This window comes from Marmota monax, unplaced genomic scaffold, assembly GCF_021218885.2.
Source record: "Marmota monax isolate L192 unplaced genomic scaffold, Marmota_monax_Labrador192_F-V1.1 WCK01_AAM20220418_F8-fsc00001, whole genome shotgun sequence".
NCBI classification, from domain to species: Eukaryota; Metazoa; Chordata; class Mammalia; order Rodentia; family Sciuridae; genus Marmota; species Marmota monax.
This window is the reverse complement of record NW_026693777.1, coordinates 49839355-49866793: the sequence shown is the minus strand read 5'-3', so window position 1 is coordinate 49866793 and position 27439 is coordinate 49839355. Positions and strand designations below refer to the sequence as shown.

At 40.6% G+C, this 27439-nt stretch overlaps 1 protein-coding gene across 1 annotated transcript in view; it reads left to right on the top strand.

Moving 5' to 3' along the window:
* Fbn1 (fibrillin 1) overlaps positions 1-27439 on the top strand; it is a 225215-nt gene that overhangs the window by 196248 nt on the left and 1528 nt on the right. Inside the window, exons 51-65 of the mRNA XM_046461216.2 lie at positions 2810-2959; positions 3315-3380; positions 3621-3737; positions 5561-5680; positions 7186-7308; positions 8738-8869; positions 8991-9116; positions 9677-9883; positions 11543-11668; positions 12615-12737; positions 17001-17117; positions 17518-17646; positions 18603-18722; positions 23171-23402; positions 26303-26477. Coding sequence (XP_046317172.1) covers positions 2810-2959; positions 3315-3380; positions 3621-3737; positions 5561-5680; positions 7186-7308; positions 8738-8869; positions 8991-9116; positions 9677-9883; positions 11543-11668; positions 12615-12737; positions 17001-17117; positions 17518-17646; positions 18603-18722; positions 23171-23402; positions 26303-26477 — 2063 coding nt within the window. The remainder of the gene's footprint in view (positions 1-2809; positions 2960-3314; positions 3381-3620; positions 3738-5560; positions 5681-7185; positions 7309-8737; positions 8870-8990; positions 9117-9676; positions 9884-11542; positions 11669-12614; positions 12738-17000; positions 17118-17517; positions 17647-18602; positions 18723-23170; positions 23403-26302; positions 26478-27439) is intronic.

Here is a 27439-nt window from a genome sequence, read left to right as displayed (position 1 = left end):
GCCCAGCGTACCATGTTTTAGCCTGGAGCAAGTCCTTTAATGTTTTGGGAGCTCAGTTTCCTCATTTCAAACAATAGTAATACCTGCCCAACTGATCTTATTGAATATGTGACAAAGCTTTGTTAGTTTCTGAGTCCTCTATAGACCCTTGTTACTATTATTCTGTCTGATTAGCTGTTTACCTTTCAGTTGGTCATTCAGAAATCCAGAGTTGAGAGTCCTTTGGTTAGTTTGGTCTTGTAGGTCCCTATCAGAGGTCCACATGGATTTCAGGGTGGTGAGTAGGGTGGAGCTTGATTCAAGCAGATATTCTGTATGGATGGCACAGACAGCCCAGATAAAGTCTAGCTCCGGCTCCCTTGTTTGTGTGTGCCTTTGGCTCAGCCCGGGCTTGGAAAGAAAGCAGTGAGAAACCAGGTGTGAATCTGCCGATGTGGCAGCCCAGAGGAAACGCTGAGGCTATTAATTCAATTTGCACTGGCCTGTCACAGAGCAAGCTGACATTACAGGGAGAATCAGCCCAGCTGTGAGCAGCCCTGCCACATGCTCAGCTCCAGGAGGCAGAGCCAGAGTGGAGGAATGCAAGCAGGGAAAGTGACTTTCGTAGTTCTGAAGAAATTTCAGAGGTCAGTGAGGGCTCTTTGCAGATGGACTGGTAAACAGGCGGCCTAGCAAGCCCTGAAGTACCTACCTGTGCCAGCAAGGCTCTCCTTCCCAATGCAAGCACCTTTGATTAACAAACCCAGTCTAGAGAACCACCACCAGCAAAAGTAAATCTCCCACAGAGCGCAGATTTTGCTGGAGCCCGGAAATTAAGGCCTGGGTTTTTCTTGTAAGATGACAAATTAGGAGCCGGGGAGAAAATTCCACAGAACCATGGATTATATTTTTGAAGTAGCAAATGCCATGGCACTCAGGTGGACAGATACTGTTCCTGGAGACCACAGGTGTAAATGAGCCACTCCCACTTGCAAAGTTTAATGAAGGGAATTTGTCACTTACACTGACTTGAAACTTCATGCATTTAAATCTATCTAAATCCAAGATTTGGGCCTAGGGTGGTACAGTGAAATGGGGTGGGGAAGATAGGGCAGGGGTCTGGAATAAGGTCAGCAATTGAAGGAAAAGAGAGGGAATTTTAACACCTCAGCAGTAGAACATGAATAGATCTAGGCTTAATAGAAACACAACAAAGTAGAAGACAAAGGGGAGAGTTAAGTTTTATAAAATTGTTGACAGTCCTGGGCATAAATAATAAAGCAACTCTAATGACAACAACAACAAAAACTTGAATAAAGGAAACCAAAAAGTGTCCTCCAAGAAATAAAAGTTTGTTAAATCTTCAAGTTTCTCAGCAAAGTTAACATGGGTGGCAGATATGCTGAAGAACAAGGACTAAATTTTATCACTCTTGATCTTCAAAAGGGTAGTTCACTGAAGGGGGCCTGTTAGAAACTGACCTCAGCAGGTGGGAAGTGGAGTGGAAACTGCAGAGACGATTTCTCTGGAATAGTGGGTAGCCAGGAAGAGGTGAACAAGTTCATTGGGGAGGCCAACTGAATTTGACTAACAAAGTTTGAAAGATAGATAGATCCATAGATAATTTTTAAATTTAACTCATGAAGATTTTTCTTCCACTATCTGTAGCAACTGTGTTTTCAGCTTTTGTAATTAAGGCTGGTGAACTTGCCTTAACATAATTGCACAGGTGGTTCTCACACACAGTAGGCTTCCTGGAATTGGAAAACAATCATGGGAGAGAATGAAGAAGGCAGAGATAGTCAGCATTTAAGAAAATGGATATGAAAGCATTTCCCTAATGCCTGCAGATTGCAGCCTTTGTGTAATGAGAGGAGTTGTGCAAGGCCTTGGAAGTCGAGCTTGAACGAAAACACATTCCAGACCACTGGATGAGCTCACTTCTTAGAATCACCCAATTTGTTCTGTAAGAATGGAAAAGTCAGTTTCCAAAATTATGTCAAGCAAAATGTTGGAGAATTTTTTAAGAAAGAGATCCCATCTTCCTTGGAGTCACCAAGCAATAATCAATATTAAAGAAATATGTATGTTATTTGAAAGAAAGATTGTTCTACTCCCACCCACCTATAGCTCTGCCCTCCTTTTTCCTTCCTTCCCTCTCTGTTGAGCTAAACAAACATCTGTTGAAAATTTAACTGATGTGGCCATGTGTGCATGTGTTTGTAGAATCTGCAGAAAGCCCCACTTGCAGCTTGTCCCCAACAGCTACTTCAGTGACTGACCTTTATGTTGTTTTCGACAATCCACAAAATTGCCATTTCTTTACTTGCTCTACACCTGTGAACTGGGGTTTTTGTTTTGGTTCCACAGCTTAGGTTCAGAATCGACAACTAAAGTGTGCTATCACCTACATATTAGGACCATAAGTCTTTCTTACCCTATGTGCTTGCCAAGTGTTATATGAAAACCCGTGGAAGCATAGCTATCATGAGGGGATCTTCTGAATGATTCCATCTGTGAACATTCCAATCCTGAAGTCACTAATGGATATCAGTTTTGAAAACTGACATTGTTGGATTTTATTATCCACATCAGATTATTTTGACATACTGGCTGAAACAAGAAATAATAAGATTAAAACTGCATTGGTTTGTTCATCAGATGTTACCCAGGACTTTAACCATCTCGGCTAAGGCACTTAGTCACTTATGGAGTATTGCTATAGTAATGAGAGAACATATTTGACTTGGTAGGTTGTTTCCTATTGACTATTATACAACAAAGTTTCAGTAGAAAAGTAACTGAAGGATATCATGAATTTATGCTGCAGATTTGCGAATGAGCTACTGTTATGCGAAGTTTGAAGGAGGAAAGTGTTCATCCCCCAAATCCAGAAATCACTCCAAACAGGAATGCTGCTGTGCCTTGAAGGGAGAAGGCTGGGGAGATCCCTGTGAGCTTTGTCCCACGGAGCCTGATGGTACGTCTGACGTCTCTATTTCTCTGCACCATTCCATGTACAAAAGGGCCGTGAAATAATTAAGATTATAGGCTCACAGAATAAGACAATTTAATTTGAGGTATAATTAGAATGTTCATTAAAATTCATTTTCTCACAGGGGCTAGGTATCTTCTTGGTTATGAATCAGAGATGCCTAAGGAGTAGGCACCATACCTTTGGGAGTCTTGTTAACTTCCCTGGGTTTCTGGGTCTATCTTATTCGTTACTTCTCAGTATGTGCAGCATGCGGCCATTTTACTACTACAAAATGCTTGGGGGAAAGCCTGTGACTAATTGCCACTAGTCTGTTAATGAGCTTGTGTCTCCGATGCAGAGGCTTTCCGCCAGATCTGTCCCTATGGAAGTGGGATCATTGTGGGACCTGATGATTCAGCAGTTGGTGAGTAGCTTGTGGTAGATTCTCAACATTTCTGTATTCTCAGCTAGCCTCTTCTTTGCCTTTCTCTAGTTCTTATTTTTCCACATCTGTCTTGAAAAGTTAAGCTCCACATTTTTGTTATTTCATTCAGATACCAATTATATTTGACACAAATATGTATTGGTTAAACTGCAATGATCATAACTTATTTTTTGTTAAGAAAAAATACCTTTTTATTCACCATTTTTTCCTTCCCTTAAGATATGGATGAGTGCAAAGAACCTGATGTCTGTAAACATGGGCAATGTATCAACACAGACGGCTCCTATCGCTGCGAGTGTCCCTTTGGTTATATTCTAGAAGGGAATGAATGTGTGGGTGAGTAATCAGTCAGTTTCTTCCATTAGGATGTTGCAGATTAAAAATTAAGCTACACAGCATTCATACTGGGAAGTATAACTACCAACATGGCACTTTAGGTCCGTCTTTCCATTCATGTTTCCTTCACTTAGAACACATAGCTAAGTCTCCGTCATTTGCCCCCCACAATGCTAAGCTCTGGGGCTGCTGAAGTGAACCGAGCAGAGAAGGTCCTTCCTGACACAGACCTCACCATCTCATAAGGAAGACAGACACAGGACATGTCTTAAGAGAGAGAGGATAGGATGACACCATAATGAAAGTCTTTATGAAATTCAATATATATATATATATATATATATATATATATATATATATATGGTCAATAATCTCATTCTGTTAACATGTAAAATACAAAATCTATCTGGATTTTATACATTGAGTAATATGAAAGGCCCAGTTTAAATTCCTCTTGCTTTAACCTTCTTATTAAAATTTCAAAGAATAGCTTCTGTGGCGGACCTCTGACTCTTAATCCAGACTAACTACAAGTTAAATCCAAGTGTTGTTTTTATTTATCAAAGAATTCCAAAGCAATTCGGTGTAACCTGACTTAACAGTGGCAAAAGTGCTCAGAGTTTGTGTAAATTAAAAAGTGCTCCTTCACACAAGGAAACAGGTTTGAGGATTTCAGCCCCAGCTAAGGCAAGAGAATTCAGGCAAGTTCTTAAGCCTTTCTAGGCCTCAGAATGTAGTATTATGCAGATGAACTAATTTATTTCTAATTACCTTTGCACTCTAAAATGCAATGATATTGTCATTTTTATCAACTTGAAGGAGAAATAATACTCTTGACTGTGAAATGTGAATTAGTGGCAGAACAAAAGCCCATTTGTCAACACTTTCCTTTGGGAGTCTTCAGTTAGTACTCAAGTTCATGCGCATAATGAAACCCGTTGCCTTGGATCTCTCTCCGATGTCCTCCTCTTGCCTTCGCTCTCTGACTTGAGGACCCCAACATAAGATGTAACCCTATGATAGTCCACCACTTTTCTGAATGTTGGATTGCTAAAATAACAATGTTATTTCTATAAAATCTTTCCTTTCCCAAGGGAAGATACTCTCCCCAAGGGATACGTCAGCATCAAGGACAGAATGCTCCAGGTGGATGGGTTAGGGGGCATATATATTTTTTATGTCTCCTTGCTAAGATGTCTTCTCTCTCTACAGTTGTTTAGAGAGGTCATACCCTAAATATATTTTTTTCTAGCCTTTCTTCTGCCTAATGTAAACCATCTGGTTTTAACGGAATCAACAAAATCTGCTTGAATCTTGATTTTATCCAGTGTATTAATTCTGCTTAACCTCTGGTCTCTTATTTTGCGTAAGTTTAGTCTTCTATTTTATATCTGGCAAGAATCCACCATGTTTAAAGCTTCTTGTAGAGTGATGTAATGTAGGGCTGAACTGGAGATGTATTTCTATCTTTAAACAAGCAGAAACTTCTGACTGCTTATAGAAGCCTTGTGTTAACCATTAGGGCATCCACCTCCAGGAGAAGATAGCACTTCTTTATAATGTGGGAGACTGGAGACATGCAGAAAGGCAGTATAAGGACCAGAAGTTTAGGTATGCTCACTGTCAGTGCCACAGAGCAAGTCAAATTTCACCTACAAACCTGTGATCAAAGATATGCAAATTCCTTCCCTGTAAGAATAGAATAAGAATGAGATAAGATATTATAGACCAGAGTGCTCTGATAGAATGAAAAGGAATATCTGAATCCAAGCTCATTTCATCTCAATGCATCATGTTTTGGACATACTCTTGGTCACTTGCAGATACCGATGAATGTTCTGTGGGCAATCCCTGTGGAAATGGAACCTGCAAGAATGTGATTGGAGGATTTGAGTGTACCTGTGAGGAAGGATTTGAGCCTGGTCCAATGATGACATGTGAAGGTAAATCTCTTAAACACAGTAGGTGGGTAGGTGTATTGATAATAGGAACAATTTGGTTGATGAAGTCCTTTAATATTAAGTACCAGGCAAAATGTGTAGAATAAAAATCATGTGGACCTGATGGACCATTCCATCATTTCTTCTCTATGTGGCCTTCTCTCTGAAGAGCATCAAAGATAGATGTAGGTGAGCCAAGGCATAAGTTACACTGTATATCACACAGAGTTCTGGTTGGTGTGTCCCCACTACTTGTATTTGGATACAGCTCCTGTCTTATATACCATCTTCTGTCTCAGTTTCGATTTCCTCTTCTTTTTCTTTGTCTCCTTTGATCACTTTCTTTTTCTTGTCCCCTTTTCTCTTCTTTTCTATTTGTAGAAACATCTGCACACCGAGATAACCACAACATCCTGTAGCTATCTGGAGGCAGTCACAGCATGAGGTTGCCAAAGCCTCTCATCTCAAACTGTTCATCATTGAGCCTGGTAGAATGTATAGAAAGAAGAAAGGGGCAGGCAGGTCTGGAAGAGTGGTGTTCTCCAAGGGTGGTGTCTGGACCATTTACCTCAGCCTCACCTGGGAACTTGCTAGAAACACAAAATGTCAGCCTCTGATCTCTACTGGATAAGAAACTGTTAGAGTGGGGTCTGGAGATCTTCCAGGTGATCTAATACCCTCTCAAGTTGAATTCACTAGCCTTCGAAAAAAATGAAGTAGGGTGTGGGGAGGTACCTGGCCAAGTTGGTGTTAAAGGGAGCTCTTCATCACAGATATAGACCATCAATACCCATTTTCAGAGTTGTTGGTGAGTCTTTAAAGGTTTTGACTAAAACCTGATCAGGGCTATCAATATATTCTCAGTCAGTTAGATTGGTCTTGGACAGCAACAGGATCATCAAGGTGGTCTGCTTAACCCTCCTTTTCAAAAACATATTCTAATGGTTCTAAACCCTGAAATCACTTTTGTCTATTAATGATGAAGTCATTCTTATCTATTTAAGGCTGTAACCAAGACCTCTCTGTGATCTAGGTCTCTCTGTAAGAATACAGTGATCCAGAATGCTTTTTTTCTTGAGCAGAGGAATCACTGTTATCTCAAACAGGAACCTTTTGGTATGAGGAGAGGCAGTTAACAATATTAGAGGGATCAGCTGCTGCTCTGACACAATGGTTTTGACTAAATGGGGCAAAACAGATCCCAATTCCATATAACTGTAGGAGGTAGTAGGTGGTTAGCCTGAGTTTTCTAAGCCATAAATTCAGAAAAGTCCCCTGGATGAGGGTGACTTATGATTTCTCATCCACCTAAATAACCATTAATAATTACACCAGGACAACAAACAAAACTGTATGTTTGATCACCCTACTTATACCAAATATAATAATCAATTCATTTGATAATTTCCTGGAAATCATCCAGGCTTATGACAATTTTGACTTTTGATTAGAGTAGGTTTCTTCTTCTGTTGCTGTTGATGTCCATTATCCATTATTTTCTCCTGCAGATATAAATGAATGTGCCCAGAATCCTCTGCTCTGTGCCTTCCGATGTGTGAACACTTATGGGTCCTATGAATGCAAATGTCCCGCTGGATATGTTTTGAGAGAAGACAAGAGGATGTGCAAAGGTGAGATATCCACGTTCAAGCTCAGCTAAGCCAGAAAGCTCTAATGCTATCTATGATGAGAGATGTCCCTCCAAAGCTTTCCTTGGTAGAGGAGAGCTGGGAATTTGTAAACATACAGGCCATGGATAATTTAGGGGTTGTCCCTGCCACCTTTTCCCTAAGCTCTAGCACTGCAGTTCCTTTGTCAGTTCACTGTGCAGATCCTGCCTGAAATTGCCTGTCATTCCACCAGATGTGAAGATATAAAGAAAAAATATTTTCCCACGTCCATGGGAAAAATTTTTTTCACATCAATATGAAGCAATATGAGATAAGATATAAATAAGTAAGCATAATACAGTGTGATAAGTGCTATGGGGGTCATATAGACACAATGATCCAAGGCTATGAAGGAAGGAGTATATGAGAAAACAAAGAGAAGATATCCCCCCTCACCAATGGATATTGTGTTCCAAAAATGGGCTAGCACATGGATCTACCCTACTTAAACCACATCCATTAAAAATACTACACATGCAGTTTCCAAAGCTCTGACTATTCTGCATTATGCAAACCTGGATAATCCTGCACCTGGCCCTTGAAGAGCTCCAGTGTGTTCCTCCCAAGGTCTTAAATGAGCAGACACCTGTTCTCTCAGGTGGCTTCAATCCAATTATGCTGGAGAATGGGGAGATTTCCTAAGTGGGAGCTCCTGATCACATGCGGGATAAAGTCCAAATTCCTTAGCTCAGAACACATTCAAGGGAAGAATAACAAAAGAAGGAAATGCAACACAATGGAAAGTAAAGAGCAAAGAAGACCAGCCAACCCCAGAAAAAAAGGAAATGAAAGAGAGAAGAACCAGTGGAAAATAAGATATTATGGATGCTTGTCTTTTCATCCACATATAACAAACAAAGCTTTTATTATCCCAAATATTATATCATATTAATGAATCTGACAATATTAAAATAAGACTGAATTATAGCATATCATGTTATAACTATTGTATAATGGAAGTTTGGGTTTATTATATCATAATCCATTATGCTTATATAATAACATATTATCATATGTTGTGACTATAATGCTGTTATATTATCATTATGTTATAAAATAGTATAATATAATAACAAGACCTTTAGTCAAAAAGAATCAAAATGCTTCAACAAAGAAATATAAACAAGGAAGGGAATAGAGGAAAGGCATGATTAGAATCATGCTTCTGAAGGGGTTATCTGTTGGTTAGGGAGCAATTACTTCAAGTTCAAAGGTGGTTAGAAGACTCCTTCCCATTATTAAGAGGTCAGCGTTCAAGAAATAATGAAGGAAATAAGGCCAGTGCTGAAATAACATAGATGAAAATTGCTTACTTACTACTGTTCAGTTTAAAAGGCAGGCATTTTTATGCAACTTCTTTTATGAACTTATGATTATGCATTCTTTACAGATGAGGATGAATGTGAAGAGGGAAAACATGAATGTACTGAAAAGCAAATGGAATGCAAGAACCTCATTGGCACATATATGTGCATCTGTGGACCTGGGTACCAGCGGAGACCTGATGGAGAAGGCTGTGTCGGTAAGAGGATCTCTGTGCAAGGAGCTTAGGGGAGACAGAAATGAGGAAGAAGAGGAATCCATCTTTCTATAAAACAGTCAGCTGACTCTTTTTGTTTTGGGCCCTTGATGAAACCAAACAGATGAGAACGAGTGTCAGACCAAGCCAGGGATCTGTGAGAACGGGCGCTGCCTCAACACCCTGGGGAGCTACACCTGTGAGTGCAATGATGGATTCACCCCCAGCCCCACCCAAGATGAGTGCCTGGGTGAGTACCTCCACCCCACACTGGGATGCTTGAGACCCGGGTCTCTGCTTGGAAAATAAGAGAAAATGTCAAAATTGAGGAAGGGTTAAAATGTTCATATTTTGGAGATGACTTAGTGACTGTGATTGTCCCCTGGGCTAAGCACCACCCTGCAGCTAAATTCTTCCTTTACTAATTGTATCACTGAATCACTTGCTTGGAATTTCTTTGTTGGCTGCCTTTGTTGAGCCCTTGGTGACCAGCCTCCATTTCCAAGTTTCTCTGCCCCTCTTGCAATAGCATGACTATTATGGCTATTTCTCCATCTTTTGGGGAGCACATAGAGTTATAAGCTTGTCTAGGCCGATGTCTTTCTGCCAATTTACTGAATTTCTTGTCTTGTTTCCTTCAGACGTCATCCTTTCTCTCTCACTGCTGTCTCCAGCTTTCCCTTCTCGCCCCTTCTTGCCCAGGGTAAAGTGTTACATTCTTTTTGGTTTTTATATCTGACCAAATTCTTAAAACCCGAGCATGCTCATAAAATTCTCTAAATCCTCTTTGCTACATAATGTACCTTCCAGACAACCGGGAAGGGTACTGCTTCACAGAGGTGCTGCAAAACATGTGTCAGATCGGCTCGAGCAACAGGAACCCCGTTACCAAGTCTGAGTGCTGCTGTGATGGAGGGAGAGGTTGGGGTCCCCACTGTGAGATCTGCCCTTTCCAGGGCACCGTGGCTTTCAAGAAACTCTGTCCCCATGGCCGAGGATTCATGACCAATGGAGCAGGTACTTGATTTATCATGCAAAAGTACTTTCAAGGAAACTATTTCTCTGTGAAATACAGATGAGAATGTGTAATCTATGATATGGGGCCTAGGTTGAGTTGCTTATTTGAGATTAACAAGAACTCTTCATTATAGTGTTTTAGACATTCAAGTTCATTTGCCAAAGTGTCAGTGGTCCACTAGATGAAGTTGTGTGTGCTTGGACCCCTGCCTCTGCATAGCAAGAATCTTCAACTATTTAAATAGAAGTTTTCTATAAATCAGTTGTAGGTTACTCAGGTAATTTTTTAGATAAATCTTTTGACATATGGGATTGTTAAATCCAGTCCACCAATAAATATGTATTTTGACTCATAAAATTATCTAAAACATATAGCATCAAAATTATAAATAATGACATTATGCCAGCAGTTAGACACAATTGCATCTTTAAGCACAAGCTGCTTGAACCAGGAGGAGGTAAGGAGGCTGTTCAGTGTCTCAGGCCTGTTACTGTATATTTCCATGTTTAGCAATGGTTCTTAGTTCATAAAAGGACTGAGAAAATGAGAGTTGGGTTTTGTTTTTTTTTTTTTGGTCATTGTTATTGCTGTTTTTTACTGGGTTTGTTTTGTTTTACTGAGCTCCTTGGGAGGAGGAAATTGTAGGTTTTCAAGAAAGAAAAGAGTTTTAAAAGGTTTTGTTTTTCTGTTAGAAAGATGTGGCAGAAAGCCGACTAGTGAAACTGGGTGTGGTAAAAGACAGAAGTGGACAGATAGGATGGAGTGCCCAAAAGCAATTTATGCTTCTTTGGAGGATGTCAAAATGAGGTGGTGGAAAAGACTCATTTCCTGAGACCAAAGAGAATGTGCTAAATGACACTTCAGAGTAAACTTGGAAAGGTCAGGCACACCCAGCCATTGGTATAGAATGGTTATTTGGCCATCAGCGGCTGATAACTCGTGTGCAAACTACTTGTCTTGGCACCCTACCACACAGGAAGGAGAAAGATGGGTCAAAAGGTGAAGAACAGTGGCTTTAATGCTCAGCAATGCACACTGACCGTGTCAACGGGTGGAGCCCTGAATAAGAGTCTCTCCTCCACCCCAGAGCCCTGGTTCATCTCCTTCCTCACCAAAAGAAGGAAGTTTATCTCATTTCCCCAATATTACATAATTAGATATTCTTCAGAATTAACTTCAAACACAACAGGGAGAATGTAAAAGAATTTTCTTTTTTATTCTGAACATGCAATATTAGAGGAGGAATGGAGTTTCCCTATCAAAAGGGCCCACTGCTGTGATTTGATTATGACGTGTCAGCAGTGGGCAAGCTTGATGGCACAGTACAGCAAAAAACCCATGTGTCTAAGTGGGGCGTTGTTTGAGGGGTCCAGAAGAGAAAAACAATATAAATTTAGAAGAGCAATTATTTTTAAAAGTTTTCCTCTAGCCTGATTAGTTTGTCACAATGGTCTCATGAAGATATTAGTCTGCATTTCAATATAACCACTATTGCATATGTAATTTATGCTGTCATCCCTTTGGTTTAATTTGGTAGGACAATAATATAAATTCAACACAATCTGTTAGAATTTATACTGAAGTGACCCCTATATAGTCATGCTGGCTATTTAATAATAATATCTTTATTATTTAAATTTATATTTATTAACTTACAGATATTGATGAATGCAAGGTTATTCATGATGTTTGCCGAAATGGAGAATGTGTCAATGACAGAGGATCATATCACTGTATCTGTAAAACTGGCTATACTCCAGATATAACTGGGACTTCCTGTGTCGGTGAGTGCTCTAAACAAAATCCAAAGAACTCAAATCATTCAAATCCATTGTTCACATACAAAGAAGGAAAGAAAACTTTATGGACTTTTTACAATTCAAGAAGAAAATTCACAAATACAGAGTCCTTTCAGAAAATAAAGATGCTACTCAAATATTTCCATGGAAACAAAAGGTTTTATGAACAACTATATATCGCCCACATCCTGCGCAGGCAGGGTCACTCCATGTGAATTGGGCTGGCAACAAAAAGACCACACAAACACAGAAATACCTTTTTCAGGGGTCAAAGATGGCTCTGAGACCTGATCTCCCACACTGGAGGGCAAGGGGATCAGGGAAGGCAAGAGGCAAGAGAGTGAGTGCACCCCAAACCCTTGTTTTTATTTAGGGGAAAGACATTGGATAGAAAATTCCACCCAAATAAGGCAAGGGATTGTGTTACAGCAAACACAGGGGTGTAGCGCAGTCCCATTGGTTGATGCCCACTCCAAGAACTGCACTTCCTTGCCTATCGAAGGTGAGGCCCACCTGCCTCCCCTCGCACTGTGTGCAATGCAGTTCCACAAGCCCATTACTCAAGGCTAAGAGGGTGTGCTCAGCTCCTGTTCAGGGTGGCCCCCGACAACCATATTTCAACATTTCTAGGTGGCTTTAAGTTTCATGACATAAGAATTAGTATTAATCTTTAAAGTTGAGATAGAAGACCAGTATTGAATTATCCTCTGTCACAAATTCTGGTGGTTTTTTCCTGAGTGGAAATTTTAGATTATGGCAAAAAAGGAAAATTCCCCAACTAAAAATCTTAACAAACTGTGTTATTTCATAGGAAAGGGTAGGACCGTGATCAAAGGTAATACGGAGTTTATTTCTTTATTAAACCCTGTAAATGTTGAACATTTAGACGTCTGTTTAGATGGGCAGTCACACTGTATCTCTTTAACCATAGATCTGAATGAGTGCAACCAGGCTCCCAAACCATGCAATTTTATCTGCAAAAACACAGAAGGGAGTTACCAGTGTTCCTGTCCGAAAGGCTACATTCTGCAAGAGGATGGAAGAAGCTGCAAAGGTAAAGTAGAATTTGCCCTTCCTGATCCCCTTGCCCATTCACCTGCCATATCATCCCATTCCTTGTGCCTAGGAGGAATCCATAGACAAGCCAAAAGACCTCTGCTCTATAAGCAAGAGGTTCTTCCCTGGGGGTAGTGCCTTTATAGGAAGAGAGGGAGGTTGCAGAGGAGTAGTGGCAGCATCCACCTCACTGGACACCCACAATCATCCCAGGGGCCATTCATATGCCACATTTTTTTATCCATTCATCTATTGAAGGGCATCTAGGTTGGCTCCACAGTTTAGCTATTGTGAATTGTGCTACTATACACATTGATGTGGCTGTGTCCCTGTAGTATGCTGTTTTTAAGTCCTTTGTGTATAGACAAAGGACTTAAAAACAGCATACTACAGGCTGGGTCAAATGGTGGTCCCATTCCCAGTTTTCCAAGGAATCTCTATACTGCTTTCCATATTGGCTGCACCAATTTGCAGTCCCACCAGCAGTGTATGAGTAAACCTTTTTCTCCACACCCTTGCCAACACTTATTGTTGTTTGTCTTCATAATAGCTGCCATTATGACTGGAGTGAGATGAAATTGTAGTTTTGATTTGCATTTCTCTAATTGCTAGCGATGATGCACATTTTTTCATATGTTTGTTAAATTCCCAGGGGCCATTCATGTGAGTCTCAGAGATGGCTATAACCTCTCTCTAAGACTCTCTGTTGAGGCCGATTCTTAATTGATTACCTCCTCTCTGCTTTCTACTTATTGCAGTTATGCTGTCTTAATTATTCAAAAATTGTATAGTCTCGATCTCCAGCAAAGTACAGCTTTAGAATAATCAGTGCCACGATCCCAGAAGACATTGTGCCTGATTAATTAAACACCATGTCCAGATTTTTTCTGCAAATGAAAACCATTCCTGCCTTCTAGGAGCTTACCTGAAGGATAAAAATTAAGAAACAGCACAACTCGGGGCAGGAATCCCTTCTCCACTAGAAGTTACCCTTTGCAAATTCTTTTTGTGTAAATTTATTCCTGTAAATATCTTCCTCAACAATAAGAACTCCATATTGAGTGAGTGGCATAAATGAGTTATTCTTAAGGATATATTTGGGAAATGAGGGGTTTGGAGAAAGAAACGTAGACCTGATGGTAGAACAAGAGTTATTGCATTTTCCCAGAGAAGTAAGGGAAGATAAAGGATGGGGTGGAGTTGGGGTTGAGAGCAGTGAGAAATGGGCCCTGGACCTCTTTCCTGTGTCTGAGTTAAGAGGCATGTGAGAGGATGAAATAAAGGGCAACTGCGTGAGACTGTCCTGTACAGCACAAATCCTATATAATCCTGTAGTTTTAGGAAAGGAAGTTGAGAGACCCACTAAAAATTCTAACCATCTTAAATGAAAAGTTGCTCCTAGTTTTATTCTTCTCAAACATGGAACTCATTCTTTTATGGATCAGCGAGTCCCAGGCAATGTGAGGTTACAACTCAGAGCCAGAATTTTATCCATGTAAATGAAACAAATTCAAGGGAAAGAATACCTCTCATTGAGTGTGTTATCTGTAACAAAATAAATTTTCAACATTTTCATAACCTCAGTGGCACAAAATCCTCAAAAAGTTCCTAGCAATTAAGAGATTCAAGAATGGAAGTTAAATGCATAGTGGTCATTATGTTCTTTCACAAAGGAAAAAAAGCATCAGTAAATCCCTCTTTATGGCTTTAGGAATGCAGAAAGCAATTATATGATTTTTACACATCCATTTACAAGATAAGTCCTTTCTCCCCTTTTCCTCCTAAATTCCAAATTTCTCCACATACTTAACATAGCTGACTAAAAATCAAAATAAGTGGTACAGACATATATCCCATTGAAATTGCGAAGAAAGAAGCTAGAAGGACTTGGGAGCATCTTCTCTGTAAAAGAAAGGGGGGGCTCCAGTTAAGAGGAAAGGAGGAGGGAAAAGATAGAGTGCTGCTGTTCTTAACTGTGTCACTTTTATGAAGTTGCATTGTTTTAAGAAATCATAGAGTTTCCTCTCTCACCTGGTGCAGGTGAGCATCAGTGAATGTGTGATGTTGCTTTAGCAAGGTTCCTAGGGCCCAAGAGAGGGGAAGCTGGTCCATGGGTTCTGAGAGACCTTAACATGGGTCAGCCTCTCTGACCCATGGAGCACAGCATGGGGAGGTTCTCTCAGGGCAGGTCCATTCCAGATGTCACACAAGCCAGGATGTAGGCACAGTGGAGCAGATGCAGTCACTAACAGACCTAGAACTGAGCTGCAGCTCCAACAGTCAGTCCTCTGAGAGGTGGGTGCTTGGTGGCTGAATTTGTGACAAAGCATGTCTGAACACACAGCTATTTAAAAATAATTACTAACTGGAGTGAGATGAAAGCTTAGTTTTGCTTTGCATTTCTCTAATTGCTAGCGATGATGAACATTTTTTTCATATATTTGTTGATTGATTGAATATCATCTTCTAAGAAGTATCTGTTCATACCTTGGCCCATTTATTGATTGGATTATTTGTTGGGTTTTTTTTTTGTGTGTGTGCTTAGCTTTTTGAGTTCTTTATGTACCCTAGAGATTAGTGCTCTATCTGATGTGTGAGGGGTAAAGATTTGCTCCCAAGATGTAGACTGTCTATTCACCTCACAGATTGTTTCTTTTGCAAGAAGAAACTTTTTAGTTTGAGTCCATCCCATTTATTGATTCTTCATTTTAATTCTTGCACTCACTCCAGTCATAATGGCAGCAGTTATGAAGTCAAACAACAATAAGTGTTGGTGAGGATGTGGGGAAAAAGGTACACTCATCCACTGCTGGTGGGACTGCAAATTGGTGCAGCCAAATATGGAAAGCAGTATAGAGATTCCTTGGAAAACTGGGAATGGAACCACCATTTGACCCAGCTATCCCTCTCCTCAGTCTATACCCAAAGGACTTAAAATCAGCATACTACAGAGACACAGCCACATTAATGTTTATAGCAGCACAATTCACAATAGCTAAACTATGGGAGCAACCTAGATGCCCTTCAGTGGATGAATGGATTAAAAAATGTGGCATATATACACAATGGAATATTATTCACAATAAAAGAGAATAAAATCATGGCATTTGTAGGTAAATGGATGGAGTTAGAGAAGATAATGCTAAGTGAAGTTAGCCAATCCCAAAAAACCATATGCTGAATGTTTACTCTGATAATAAGGAGGCTGACTCATAGTGGGGTAGGGAGGGGGAGCATGGGAGGAATAGACAAACTCTAGATAGGGCAGAGGGGTGGGAGGAAAAGGGAGGGGGCAGGGGATTAGAAATGATAGTGGAATGTGATGATCATTATTATCCAAAGTACATGTATGAAGACACGAATTGGTGTGAACATACTGTATATACAAACAGATATGAAAAACTGTGTACAACCAGAGATATGAAAAATTGTGCTCTATATGTATAATAAGAATTGTAATGCATTCTGCTATTATATATAAACAAAAAATAATTTTTAAAATTTACTAAAATTCAATTAAAAGCTAGATATTTTTAAATACTTTTGCAGTTAAAAATGAGCCTAGAAGTTGAGACTATGAGGAGAGAAGCCCAGTTATAATAGAGGAAGTTTATGAGATGAGAAATAATGTTGAATAAATATTGTAGTCAGCATTTTCTAAAGTGCTCTTAGCATATCAGATGAGGGTTTTGTTTTTGTTTTTCCCTTTCCCATATTTCCTTCTGGATTGCTCAATTTTGTTTTATCCAAAGGAGAATCCCTAACCAAAGAAGTCAGAAATTTTTGACTACTTCATTTGAGTAGATTAAAAACAGCAAACAGAAAAGGGCTAAACAAATTAATTTCCAGCCTCAACATTTCTTTTTATGTTTCAACTTAAATGCATCTTTTCAATGCTCTAGAAATTTTTCAGGATCAGTTTTTCCTTCGCTTTCTAGTTTGTTTAAAATGTTAGAATGTATTTGAAATTCCTTTGTTGAAAAATTCCTACATGGCTAAAGGGAATTAGGTTATCCTTGGGTCACACAAAGAGCTATCTTATTTTTTATTAATTAATTAATTAATTTATTTATTTTGTCTAGATTGAAATCTTGTTTTATCTTTCAATGTCTTATCACCAAGGTTATTTCTAGCCATTTTCTGTGGCTGTGTTCTGGCCAGTGTCATGTAAGAATTACAAATCAAAACTTAGGGCTGCTACCTAGGGGCAGCTGTCTGTGTGGTCAGCCCAACTCCAATGCCATCTTGCATTTTCTTGTAGATCTTGATGAGTGTGCTACTAAGCAGCACAACTGCCAGTTCCTGTGTGTTAACACCATTGGTGGCTTCACTTGTAAATGTCCTCCTGGATTTACCCAGCACCACACTGCCTGCATTGGTAAGTGGAAAAGAAAAGAGCCCTGTGTGAATAATAGCTATTCACTTAAGGGATTATTTTCTATTTCCTCTGCTGTTGGGATAAGAAAACAAAAATATTGAAAAATGTGTTAGTGTGTGTGTGGACATATATAAGGGTTATTGGTCTTATTTGGCCTATTCTAAATCATTGTGTCCCTTTCCTTTTTTTTAATATTTATTTTTTAGTTGTAGTTGAACAAAATACATGTATTTTATTTATTTATTTTTATGCGGTGCTGAGGATCAAACCCAGGGCCTTGCATGTGCTAGGCAAGTGCTCTACCACTGAGCCACAACCCCAGCCCTGTTCTTTTCTTTTAAACAGAACAAAGAGCACTTTGGGGAATTTTAATCCTGTTTTCTCCCTCTGCTTCTCATAGATAACAATGAATGCACCTCCGACATCAACCTGTGTGGCTCTAAGGGCATTTGCCAGAACACTCCTGGAAGCTTCACCTGTGAATGCCAGCGGGGATTCTCCCTTGACCAGAGTGGTGCCAGCTGTGAAGGTGGGTGGAGTCCTCAGTTGCGTGTAGCTGGCGGACCCTTGTGGAGGGGGACTATGTGGCTATCACCACCTTCAATCGTCCTCTTCTATGAGATGTCAGGGCTGAGCTCAGGGGAAGCACCCAACTGAAGCTGGCAACATTTTGCCTGGTTTGCATAGGTCCCATACCTTAGAGATTGATGCATGGTTGTGTTTATAACATGCTTTTGTTATACTAAGGATTGAACCCAGGGGTACTCAACCACTGAAGCCACATCCTCAGCCATTTTTTTTGTATTTTATTTTGAGACAGAGTCTTAGTTGCTCAGTTAGGGCCTCACTAATTTACTGAGACTGGCTTTGAACTTGTGATCCCCCAGCCTTAGCCTCCTGAGCCACTGGGATTACCAGCGTGCATCATGGCGCCCAGCTATAATATACTCTTCCTAGGTATAACAAAACTTTTCTGCTAAGTTAATAATGTGATCTAATGGGAATAACTCAGTCAAGAAAAATAGCTAGATTCCTGGTTATTGTGTCCTGAGCCATAAAGGAATTTCTCCAATGTGCACTAAACATATAAGGAATAACTCTTCTACTAATAGGTAATTAAAAGTTTAAATGACATTTTTAGGATTTTATTTTTGCATTGACACCTTTTGACTTCTAATTCTAGTACAGGTAAGGAAACACAAATAATGTATAGAGCTGTCCCACAGAATGCTTTAAGCTTTGCACAAATTTCAACATGATCTTTATTTTGTAGACTTTATTGGGAATCCCTGAATGTTTTTCTTCTTAGACTTATTAAAAGCTCTATAGTAGATATTTTGAAGTTTTGGGTGGTAGAATAATTTTTAGGAAACAGATTCTCACTAGAATTGCCATTCACCTCCACATGCACATACCTGTGGCTTCAGAGAGTGACTCCGAGATCAATGTTGATGTGGCTTAAAGTCAACTCTACTTCTTTTTCAGATGTGGATGAGTGTGAAGGCAACCACCGCTGCCAGCATGGCTGCCAGAACATCATTGGAGGCTATAGGTGCAGCTGTCCCCAGGGCTACCTTCAGCATTACCAGTGGAACCAGTGTGTCGGCAAGTAGCTTCTACTTTTACTCGTTTCAGTGTATCACTCTCAACTTCTATGAGGCAAACTTGGCTCTTTCTGAAAACCTTTGTTTGGTTATTGAAGCAACAAGTACTCATTTCAAATTGCCCTAACCTGATTAAAACCAAAGGGGAGTAACAGTCTTTGCAAAATAGCAAACTAAGAAAAAATATTATGATGAAGTAGCTTTGAAAGCATCTGTAATGAAATGTCCTTAGAATTCCTTGACTATCAACACCCCCCTGCCTTTCTGGGGCCTTCTAGAACACTTGCATTCTCTTTATATCAGAGGCCAACAAATTCTACTTCTGACTGAAATATCAGCCAGAGGCTATTTTGGGTGACTCATTGACCTGAAGAAACGGAAGTAGTTCTGTTCAGCCCTACGCATCCTTGAGGCAGAAAGCAAACTGCAGAGACAGAATTTTTTCAGGATGGCTAAATTCTTTTGATAATTAAGGGAGATCAACAGACTCCCTCATTAAGTTGAAATGATACAATCTTTGATTCCACAATGTCATGGGAAAATAACTCTTAATACATATCAGAAGGACACCAGAGATGATCTAGCTCAAGCCCTTTGGTTTAACTAATGAGGATCCAGAAGCTCGGGGAAGGAATAAGATGTCTTTGTTCTTTTATGACATGTCTGGAACTGGAACCCAAGGCCTTTAACTTTCAAGTACCATGGTCACTTATTTTTTCATTCAGCAAGTTATCTAGGAGCACCACCACAAGCTTGGTGCTTGGGTGACCTGTTCTAGCTGATGCATTCTTAGGTACAGAGACCTCCTTAGCAAAAACTCGAGAAATTATTGCTTCCTGGGCAAATGTTCTACTTTACCCCGAATGAAGACACATTTAGTGTGTTTTCACTTACCAAATTGTCTCTCATCTAGTTTGATTCTGTAGGAGACAGTTTTTCAGAGAGGTATGTGGGCTGGCTAAGTGGCCCCAGTGCTAGAAGAGTTTAGATTACACAACTGTCTGTGCAATCCGGTTTTAATAAAAACATCTTTGTTCATTATCAACTTAAGGATGGTGGAGGTGGGGGTCTTTGATTTGGATCAGCAGTTTCTGACATTGCTCACAAAACTTCAGAGTGAACTTCATTGATTCGATACCCAGTATATGAGCCTTTTTGTTATCGTTATGCAGGTTGCTTGAACAAATTTGGAGCTATAAGGAAAATTGTTAAAGAGGACAACTTTAGTCCAGGGATATTAGAGATCGTCAGGCTTTGCCCTAGTTGCCTGGAGAATCTGTTTTGGTCCTATGAAGATCATTTCCTGGCTGGATGATCTGAAAGAATAAGTTGATTAGGAAGAAGTTTGGGGATCCTGATGTCCCCCCAAAAGCAAACTGACCTCATAAATCTCAAGAATTAGAGTTCTCCAGAATGAGTACTGCCCTGGGCTTAGAATGGCTTCCTAAGAGCCATGCAGAACAGAACAGATCTGTTGCACCAGCCCCACCTGAATCTCACTCCTATCTGTCCTCAGGTTCACTCTCCCCAATGCCTGGGTTTGGAGAAAAGTGCCACTGATTTCATTGCAAATACCAAATTTTAAGCTTGCAGTTGGAGTCAGCCCATTTTGCCCTAGACAAATTTACTAAAAAGAACCTGATCAGGCATTTGAGTTTTTCCTGCTGGTACTCCCTAATACCACAGCTAATTTACACTCTGAGCTGATACTGGAGCCTCCAATTGTAGAGGTCAAACTGATGCTATTGATTCACTTTTGTGAAGTAGTTTTCAGAGACCCTAATGCTGTTTCAATAAAAGTAGAATTGTCTCTTTTTTATAAAAAGAACAGACCCTTTATCGATTGAAATACCAAATGAAAGAATAAGACAAATATTTCAGAGTGTAGAAAAATTCCCTGCAGAGCCATTTGCCCCTGGATACATGGGATGAAAAAGGTTGAAAAAAATGCAGAACACATTCACCAAATTGAGGAGTGTGGATATTGATGAGAAGGTTTGGTGAACAGGTTTTCTAGCTGTAAACACTGAACATCTGCCGATTTCTTATCTTAATCTGTGCTTCACTCCATCACAACTCTCTGAGCCAGATCAGTAAATTTAATTTACACTTTTATTAAATTCTCAGGAGGGAAAAAAAAGTAAAATACGATAGAAAAATTATGAAAGGGAAGGAGGAGAGTTCCTGGTTGGGATGAGTGTTTGTAATAACACAGACAGAGGCTCTAAATTAAGAATAACCTCAGAGATTATCTAGTCTGACCTCTTTCCTAACATATAAACCCCTCTCCAGCCTCCTCATCATTCCAGTTTGACCTGAAGACCACTTTGAAAGGCACTTATTTTCTCCCCAGATAGCCCAATCTAGATACAGACAACTTTAATACTTAGAAATGTCTTTTTTATAAGGGACAAACTTTCCCTCCCCCTAACTTCTAACCAATGGTCCTTTTGCCTTTTGTCAAAAAGCAGAATAAACTGAGCGATGTATTGAGAGATCTTCCCCTTTGTCCACCCATGCCTTATAGGCTTTATCAGTCAGGGTCCCAGCAAGAAACACATGGCTGAGCCCAATCCAGAGTGGAGGACAAGGAAACAGAGCTGTAGACACTCCACAAAGATCAGCTTCCTGAGAGTGTGCCCTGGAGGAGCCGGGAAAAGAGGGCCAGGCCAGGGCTTCTCCCTACCCAAGAAAACACCCTCAGCCCTGGAGTCTGACAGAGGGCTTAGTGCCCGTGGTCTTCATGAGCCTCTATCACACATCTCATCCCTAATTTAAAATTAGGGGAAAAGGAACACAGATAGTGGCCCATTCCACTATTTATATTTTAGAAACCTGTAGCCTCAGGTGGGGGACTTTAGAATCCTTGGATACAGAGGATCTTCAAACAGATATAGTCAGGCTCACACACCCATAGTTGGAGGGGCAGAGGGAAGGAGGAAAAGATACAATCAAGTACCCTGCCCCCACCACTTTTACTCACCTATGTTCTAACTTTTAAAAAAAAGAATAAAAATAGATTTATTGGGTATTTTTTTTCCATTACAGATGAATATGCCTTAGCAAAGAAGGTAAAGCTAATTATGGGAGAAAGGCAGCACCAATTTAAATGTGAGCGAGTTTCTTGAGAGTAGCAGTGGTGTGAAGAAAATCACCTTTCACAGTCAGAAACAGCTGCCTGTGAATCTCAGCCTTGCTGCAACCAGCTGTGAGATCAGGAGAAGCTCTCTAAACTTTACCTTCTCTGTTTATAGAACAGGGAATAGGACCCCCACCTCTCAGGACTGTAGGAAGGTTGCCTAAAGGAGTGTGAAACACCTACTATCTTATCTGTTGGTCAGTGGGTATCTAATAAGGTTCTTTTCCTTCCCCTCTTGCTAAGCAAATATTCACTAAGTGAAGAGCAATCCAATCTACCTGTAGTCACATGAACATGTGCTTGGAAATGGGCTGGAGCAATTAAGAAATGTCTTACCAGCAAGTTTCCAACCTGCCCTACAAAGGCAGGTCTACAAAACTGTATTGGAGATTTCAAAAAAAGTATAAATTGGAAGTAATGAGAAATTCAGTTTTCTTCCTTTGAGTTGAATTTTTTAAAGTTAGATTATTTTCCCTTCTTCTTACCACCAGATTTGGCAGGTCGCTGTGGGTATCCAGTCCTGCAGCATCTGTCTGTCTTGTGGGTTTCCCACAGTTAATTGCTCCAGAAGTCTGCACCAAATCTCTTCCAGCCTCAAATAACTTTCAACATGGTTCAGACACTCGGGGAAGGAGGCTGGTTTGGATGCAGTGGGGTGTGCCACTCAGAGATGGGAACAGACATACCAGAAGGCACTATTCATCTCAAGAACAAGCACCTAAGGGCTTTTGCGGATTGTTGAAAAGGAAGTCCAAATGGGGCGGACACTTCCTGCAGAATAATAGCCCTCCCCAATGCTGCACATCCCGTGAAAAGAGGGCTGAAAGAGTAACCTCCAGGGAAATATTTTGTTTCTGCTTTTGAGATACTTGTCCCATTGCTGGGCACTTGTGAAGCAAGAGTACAGAGAACTACACAAATTCTTCCTTCCATTACATCCCTGGACCCTGAATCTGAGCTGTGAACCAGCCCCACATTCCTTACTGGATGTTTGCATGGAGCAGAACATACTAGTGTTAGTTTCCTATGAGAACTGGAGTCTGCTGCTCCTCAGAATGCCATCCTCCAGTCCTCTCCTCCCAGCACTTTAGACCTCATCTGCCACAATTAGTCATGACATGGCAAGAGGCCGCATCCACGTCCACATCTTGCTCTGTTGTTCTTCTCTCCACCCTGGCCACCCCTGCCTGCCTTCCCCTCCTGAGAGCTTAGCTGGAGGCCAGTGGCCAGCCATAGTGGCCTGGCCCAGACCCCTCATTAGAAATCTCTGGTCAGTGTCACACATCCCTGTCTTCTTGTTTTCCCTGCAGATGAAAACGAATGCCTCAGTGCTCACATCTGCGGAGGAGCCTCCTGTCACAACACCCTGGGAAGCTACAAGTGCATGTGTCCTGCTGGCTTCCAGTACGAACAGTTCAGTGGGGGCTGCCAAGACATCAATGAATGTGGCTCCTCACAGGCCCCCTGCAGTTATGGCTGCTCTAACACCGAGGGTGGCTACCTGTGTGGCTGTCCACCTGGTTACTTCCGAATAGGCCAAGGGTAAGCACTACTCCTCCTGGTTGACAATGCTTGTATTCATACCATAGGAGTATATTTAACTCAACATTGCCTGTCTCATGAGAGGAGAACCATACTGTTTGTTCCCTTAGGTTATTTTATTTGTAAGGAGGCATCTGGATTTCTGAAGATGTCTAGAACATCGAACCAAGGAAACTGTATTGTAAATTTCTCACTGTGTGACTTCTCAGTCCCATTCTCTTGATCTTCAGATCTTGTTGGGAAGTTATTCTTCTCTCCATGGCACAACTGGACTCAGGCTGCCCACTGTTGGCCCACCCTTGTGCTGGGGCAAGCAGGATCCTCCTAGCTTCAGATGCCCTCTTGTCCAGCTCCCCCGAGGATAAGTCATACAGAGAACTAGTCCAGATAATATAAATTTGAATTTATATTAAAAATTATCAACTGAGCATTAAACATTGAGTTGAAGTAATTAAGGTATTTTCCAGGTAGAAAATTTCACCAAATTTTAGCAAGGTATGGTGGCACATGCCATAATCCCAGCAATTAAAGAGCCTACAGCAGGAGGATCACAAGTTGGAGGACAGTCTGAGAAATTTAGCAAGACTCTGTCTCAAAGTAAAACAAAGGAAAGAAGAAAAGGGTTTGGGATATAACTCCATGGTAAAGCACCCTGGGTTCACTCCCCATAACTAACTAACTAAATAAATAAATGTCATCTAAGAAAAAAAGAAAAGAAAGTCTCACCAAATTATATGCATGTATATGTGAGAGTTGGAACAGGGAAGGCATTTTTTAATTCAACCCAATGATTTCAAACTTTAGAGGTAAGTTTTCAAAGTTTAGATATTTTCCCCTGCTGAATTAATCTGACTTGGGTGTCCATCTAGTTTTAGCTATCCTATGAAGAGTTCTGACTTCACTTTTCAGTTAGGAACACACAGACACTAAATCTACATGCACTCCTGCATACTCTCCTCATTCACACACACACAAGCACCCACAGAGTTACATATGCACACACACATATACACACTCATACCAAATTATTGATTTAGTGGTCTTGATTTCCTGGGCATGTGATTTGTCGTGGGTCTGGGTAAACTTGAAGATAAAAGAATGTTTCCTGGGAAAGTATACAGGATGCCAGCAACAGAACACAAATTCCCCAGGTGGTAGTGTCTGACTCTTGGTCCATTCATACTTTATAGTTTAATGCCAGAACATTTTTCCCAGCAAAAATTGTGACACTCCAAATTGGCTTTTGGCCAGTGGGATTTTAGTCACACTTCTTATAAGTAGTGCTCTTGGGATATGAAAAGAAGTTCTGAGAAAAGAATCAAAGCCTGAATATTTTGATTTAACCTCCCAATAACTTAATCATTATGAGAATGAGCATATATCATTTCATCCATTTTATTGTTTTATTATTTCATATTGCAAGATAAACAAGGAAGAAAATGTGTTGGACCTGAGCAAGATTGTGGAAAATAGTAGGAACCTATAAATTGCTATGAAATACAATATTTTACTCATTGGTATTGTAATTTGAATCCTAAGGGCATACAGGGAAAATTAGTTGTAAAGAGTAGGTCAACTATTACAGAAAAATAGGTAAGTAATATTTGGTCTACATTTAGCTGCATTAGTAGAAATCTACCCTTTATAACAGTTTTGGCTTCTACTCACTAGAGTGGATTCTACCCCAAAATAAAGACTTTTTATAGGATCATTCAAATGTTTCAACACATTTGGAAAGGGGAACCTGATAAATACACATTCCAAGTGGCCTCTGAAATAGTAAGCAGAATAACAAAACAAGGTACTTGTGAAACATGCAAGCCTCACTCCATAACTTGGCTTTGATAATTGAAAGGCAAAGAAAAACAGCTGAACTGGATCTCTCCTGGGCATGGGTTTGTTTATCCAGCTTCACATGAGTCAAAGCCAATGGCCCTAGTGGTTTTGAATGACTTGAAACAGTTTCCCACACTTGGGCAAGCTCTGATTCTTCAAGCATTTTATATGTTGATATATATACTAATTATATATATAGTGTAGTATATGTAATACACATTGCACATCTTCACAGTTTATTACTAAATTAACCCTCAATTATTTCTTATGACTTTCTTACCTAGAGTAAGTAAAAATGAGAGGTCAAAGACTAGAAGTGATTGCTTGGGGGCTTGAGTAAGGAAAGGTGGTGCTGGCACTGGAAGAGGCCAAGAACTTGGACAGTGAACCCAGAGACACAGAGAGCTAAGGAAGGAACACTCTGAACTTACAATAACCTTCTCAAACCAGCAGGGGGCAGTAGTAGTGGTGGTGGTAGTAGTAGCAGCAGTAGTAGTAGTACTAGTAGTAGTAGTAGAAGTAGTAGTAGCGGTAGCAGTGAGAACTGACGAGTTCTAACCACAACAAGGTCAAAGTAGAGAATGAAGAACAAATACAGTGTCCAGGCAAGATGCCCCAACCATGGCCCATTCGTCCAAGTCCTTGATGTTTCCTGGAGGTGGAGATGGGAAAAGACCTTTCTCACATGCATAGAGTCTGATTCACAAAAATAAGGCATATTTAACCTAGTCTCCCTTCATCCCCCATTCTTCTTTGGTTTTCAATTTGTATCCCCTCCCCTGAACAAGTATTACAAAATTCCTACCCTGGTTGGTTTGGGAAATGAAGGGATAAATAAATATGCAAAACAGCATCTTGAGATGTAATAGAAAAAAAAATCAATAAACTCACAAGACTGGGAATGAGAGACCCAAAATAGAAGACCTTGGTGTGGTTCTAGCACCAGCTGATCATCCAACGGACAAATAGTCAATGTGCTCAGATCAGGCTTCTCCAGAATTCTCATATGGCATCCCTTGTGTCCTGGTCTTAATGAAAAATGCTTATGCTCCCTTTTGATGCAGGCACTGTGTTTCTGGAATGGGCATGGGCCGAGGAGGCTCAGATGCACCTGTTAGTGGTGAAATGGATGACAATTCACTTTCCCCAGAGGCTTGCTATGAGTGTAAGATCAATGGCTACCCCAAACGAGGCAGGAAACGAAGAAGTGCTAATGAAACAGATGCCTCCAATATCAAGGTAGGTCAGAAGGTTTCTCCTGCTGTATCCTATTGTGGAAACCCTTCCCAGATTCCTGTGGTTTCCTCTAAGGATGCTCCAAAGTGTGAAAAACCTCCCCAGGGAGAAAATCCAGACATTCCCTGAGCTCTGGGCTGCATTTTATAAGAGGTTGTGAGGCTTTCTGAAGTTCCTTACTCTTTTCGGGAGTGGCCATCCGAAGGTTTTCACATACTTACTCATTTCCTCTGTCTGGCCAAAAAGAAAGTCAAACACCCACCCAAAGTCTGCTGAAAAGACAAGGCCTGAGATCCAGGACAGCAAGTGGGCAGAATAGCGAAGTGACATAGTGCTCCCTACACAGGGACGCCAAGTTCCGAAAGCTAGAGGCTCCTCTACTGAAAGGAACCATGTGGAGTGTGAGGGAACTTGGACTGTAGACAAGAACAACACAGAGCTCAAGCAGCCTGGCTTTCTTTGCCTGCGGCTGCAGCAGCCTCTCAGTCAACTCGGAAATGCACAGATATTCACCCAGCCCTCTGGCTCCTGGCCGGAGAATCCAGCACATGTGGTCCCAGAGAGGCAAGCAAGAAGCCAGGTGAAAAGCATTGACTATTAGCAGGTCATCACAGTCAGGAAGTAGGTTCCTAGGTGTGTCCTGAGGAGGGGGTGGTAGTGTGTCAGTGAACAAAATTAAAAGAGACTGGTTCTTAGTATCAGTGGTACAACCACCTGCTGTGGTTTGGGAAATGAGATTAGTCTTTGGAAAGAAAATAATCTATTAGAACAGCAGTTCTCAAACTTAAGCATGCCTCTGAATCACCTGGAAGGGTTATTAACATGGAATGCTGGGAGATTTGATTCAGTAGGTCTGGGTGGTGCTGAGAATTTGCACATCTAACAGATTCCCAGGTGATGCTGATACTGCTGGTTCAGAAACATACAAGTGGCTTCAAAGACAGATGACTTCCTTCCTGAGTTCA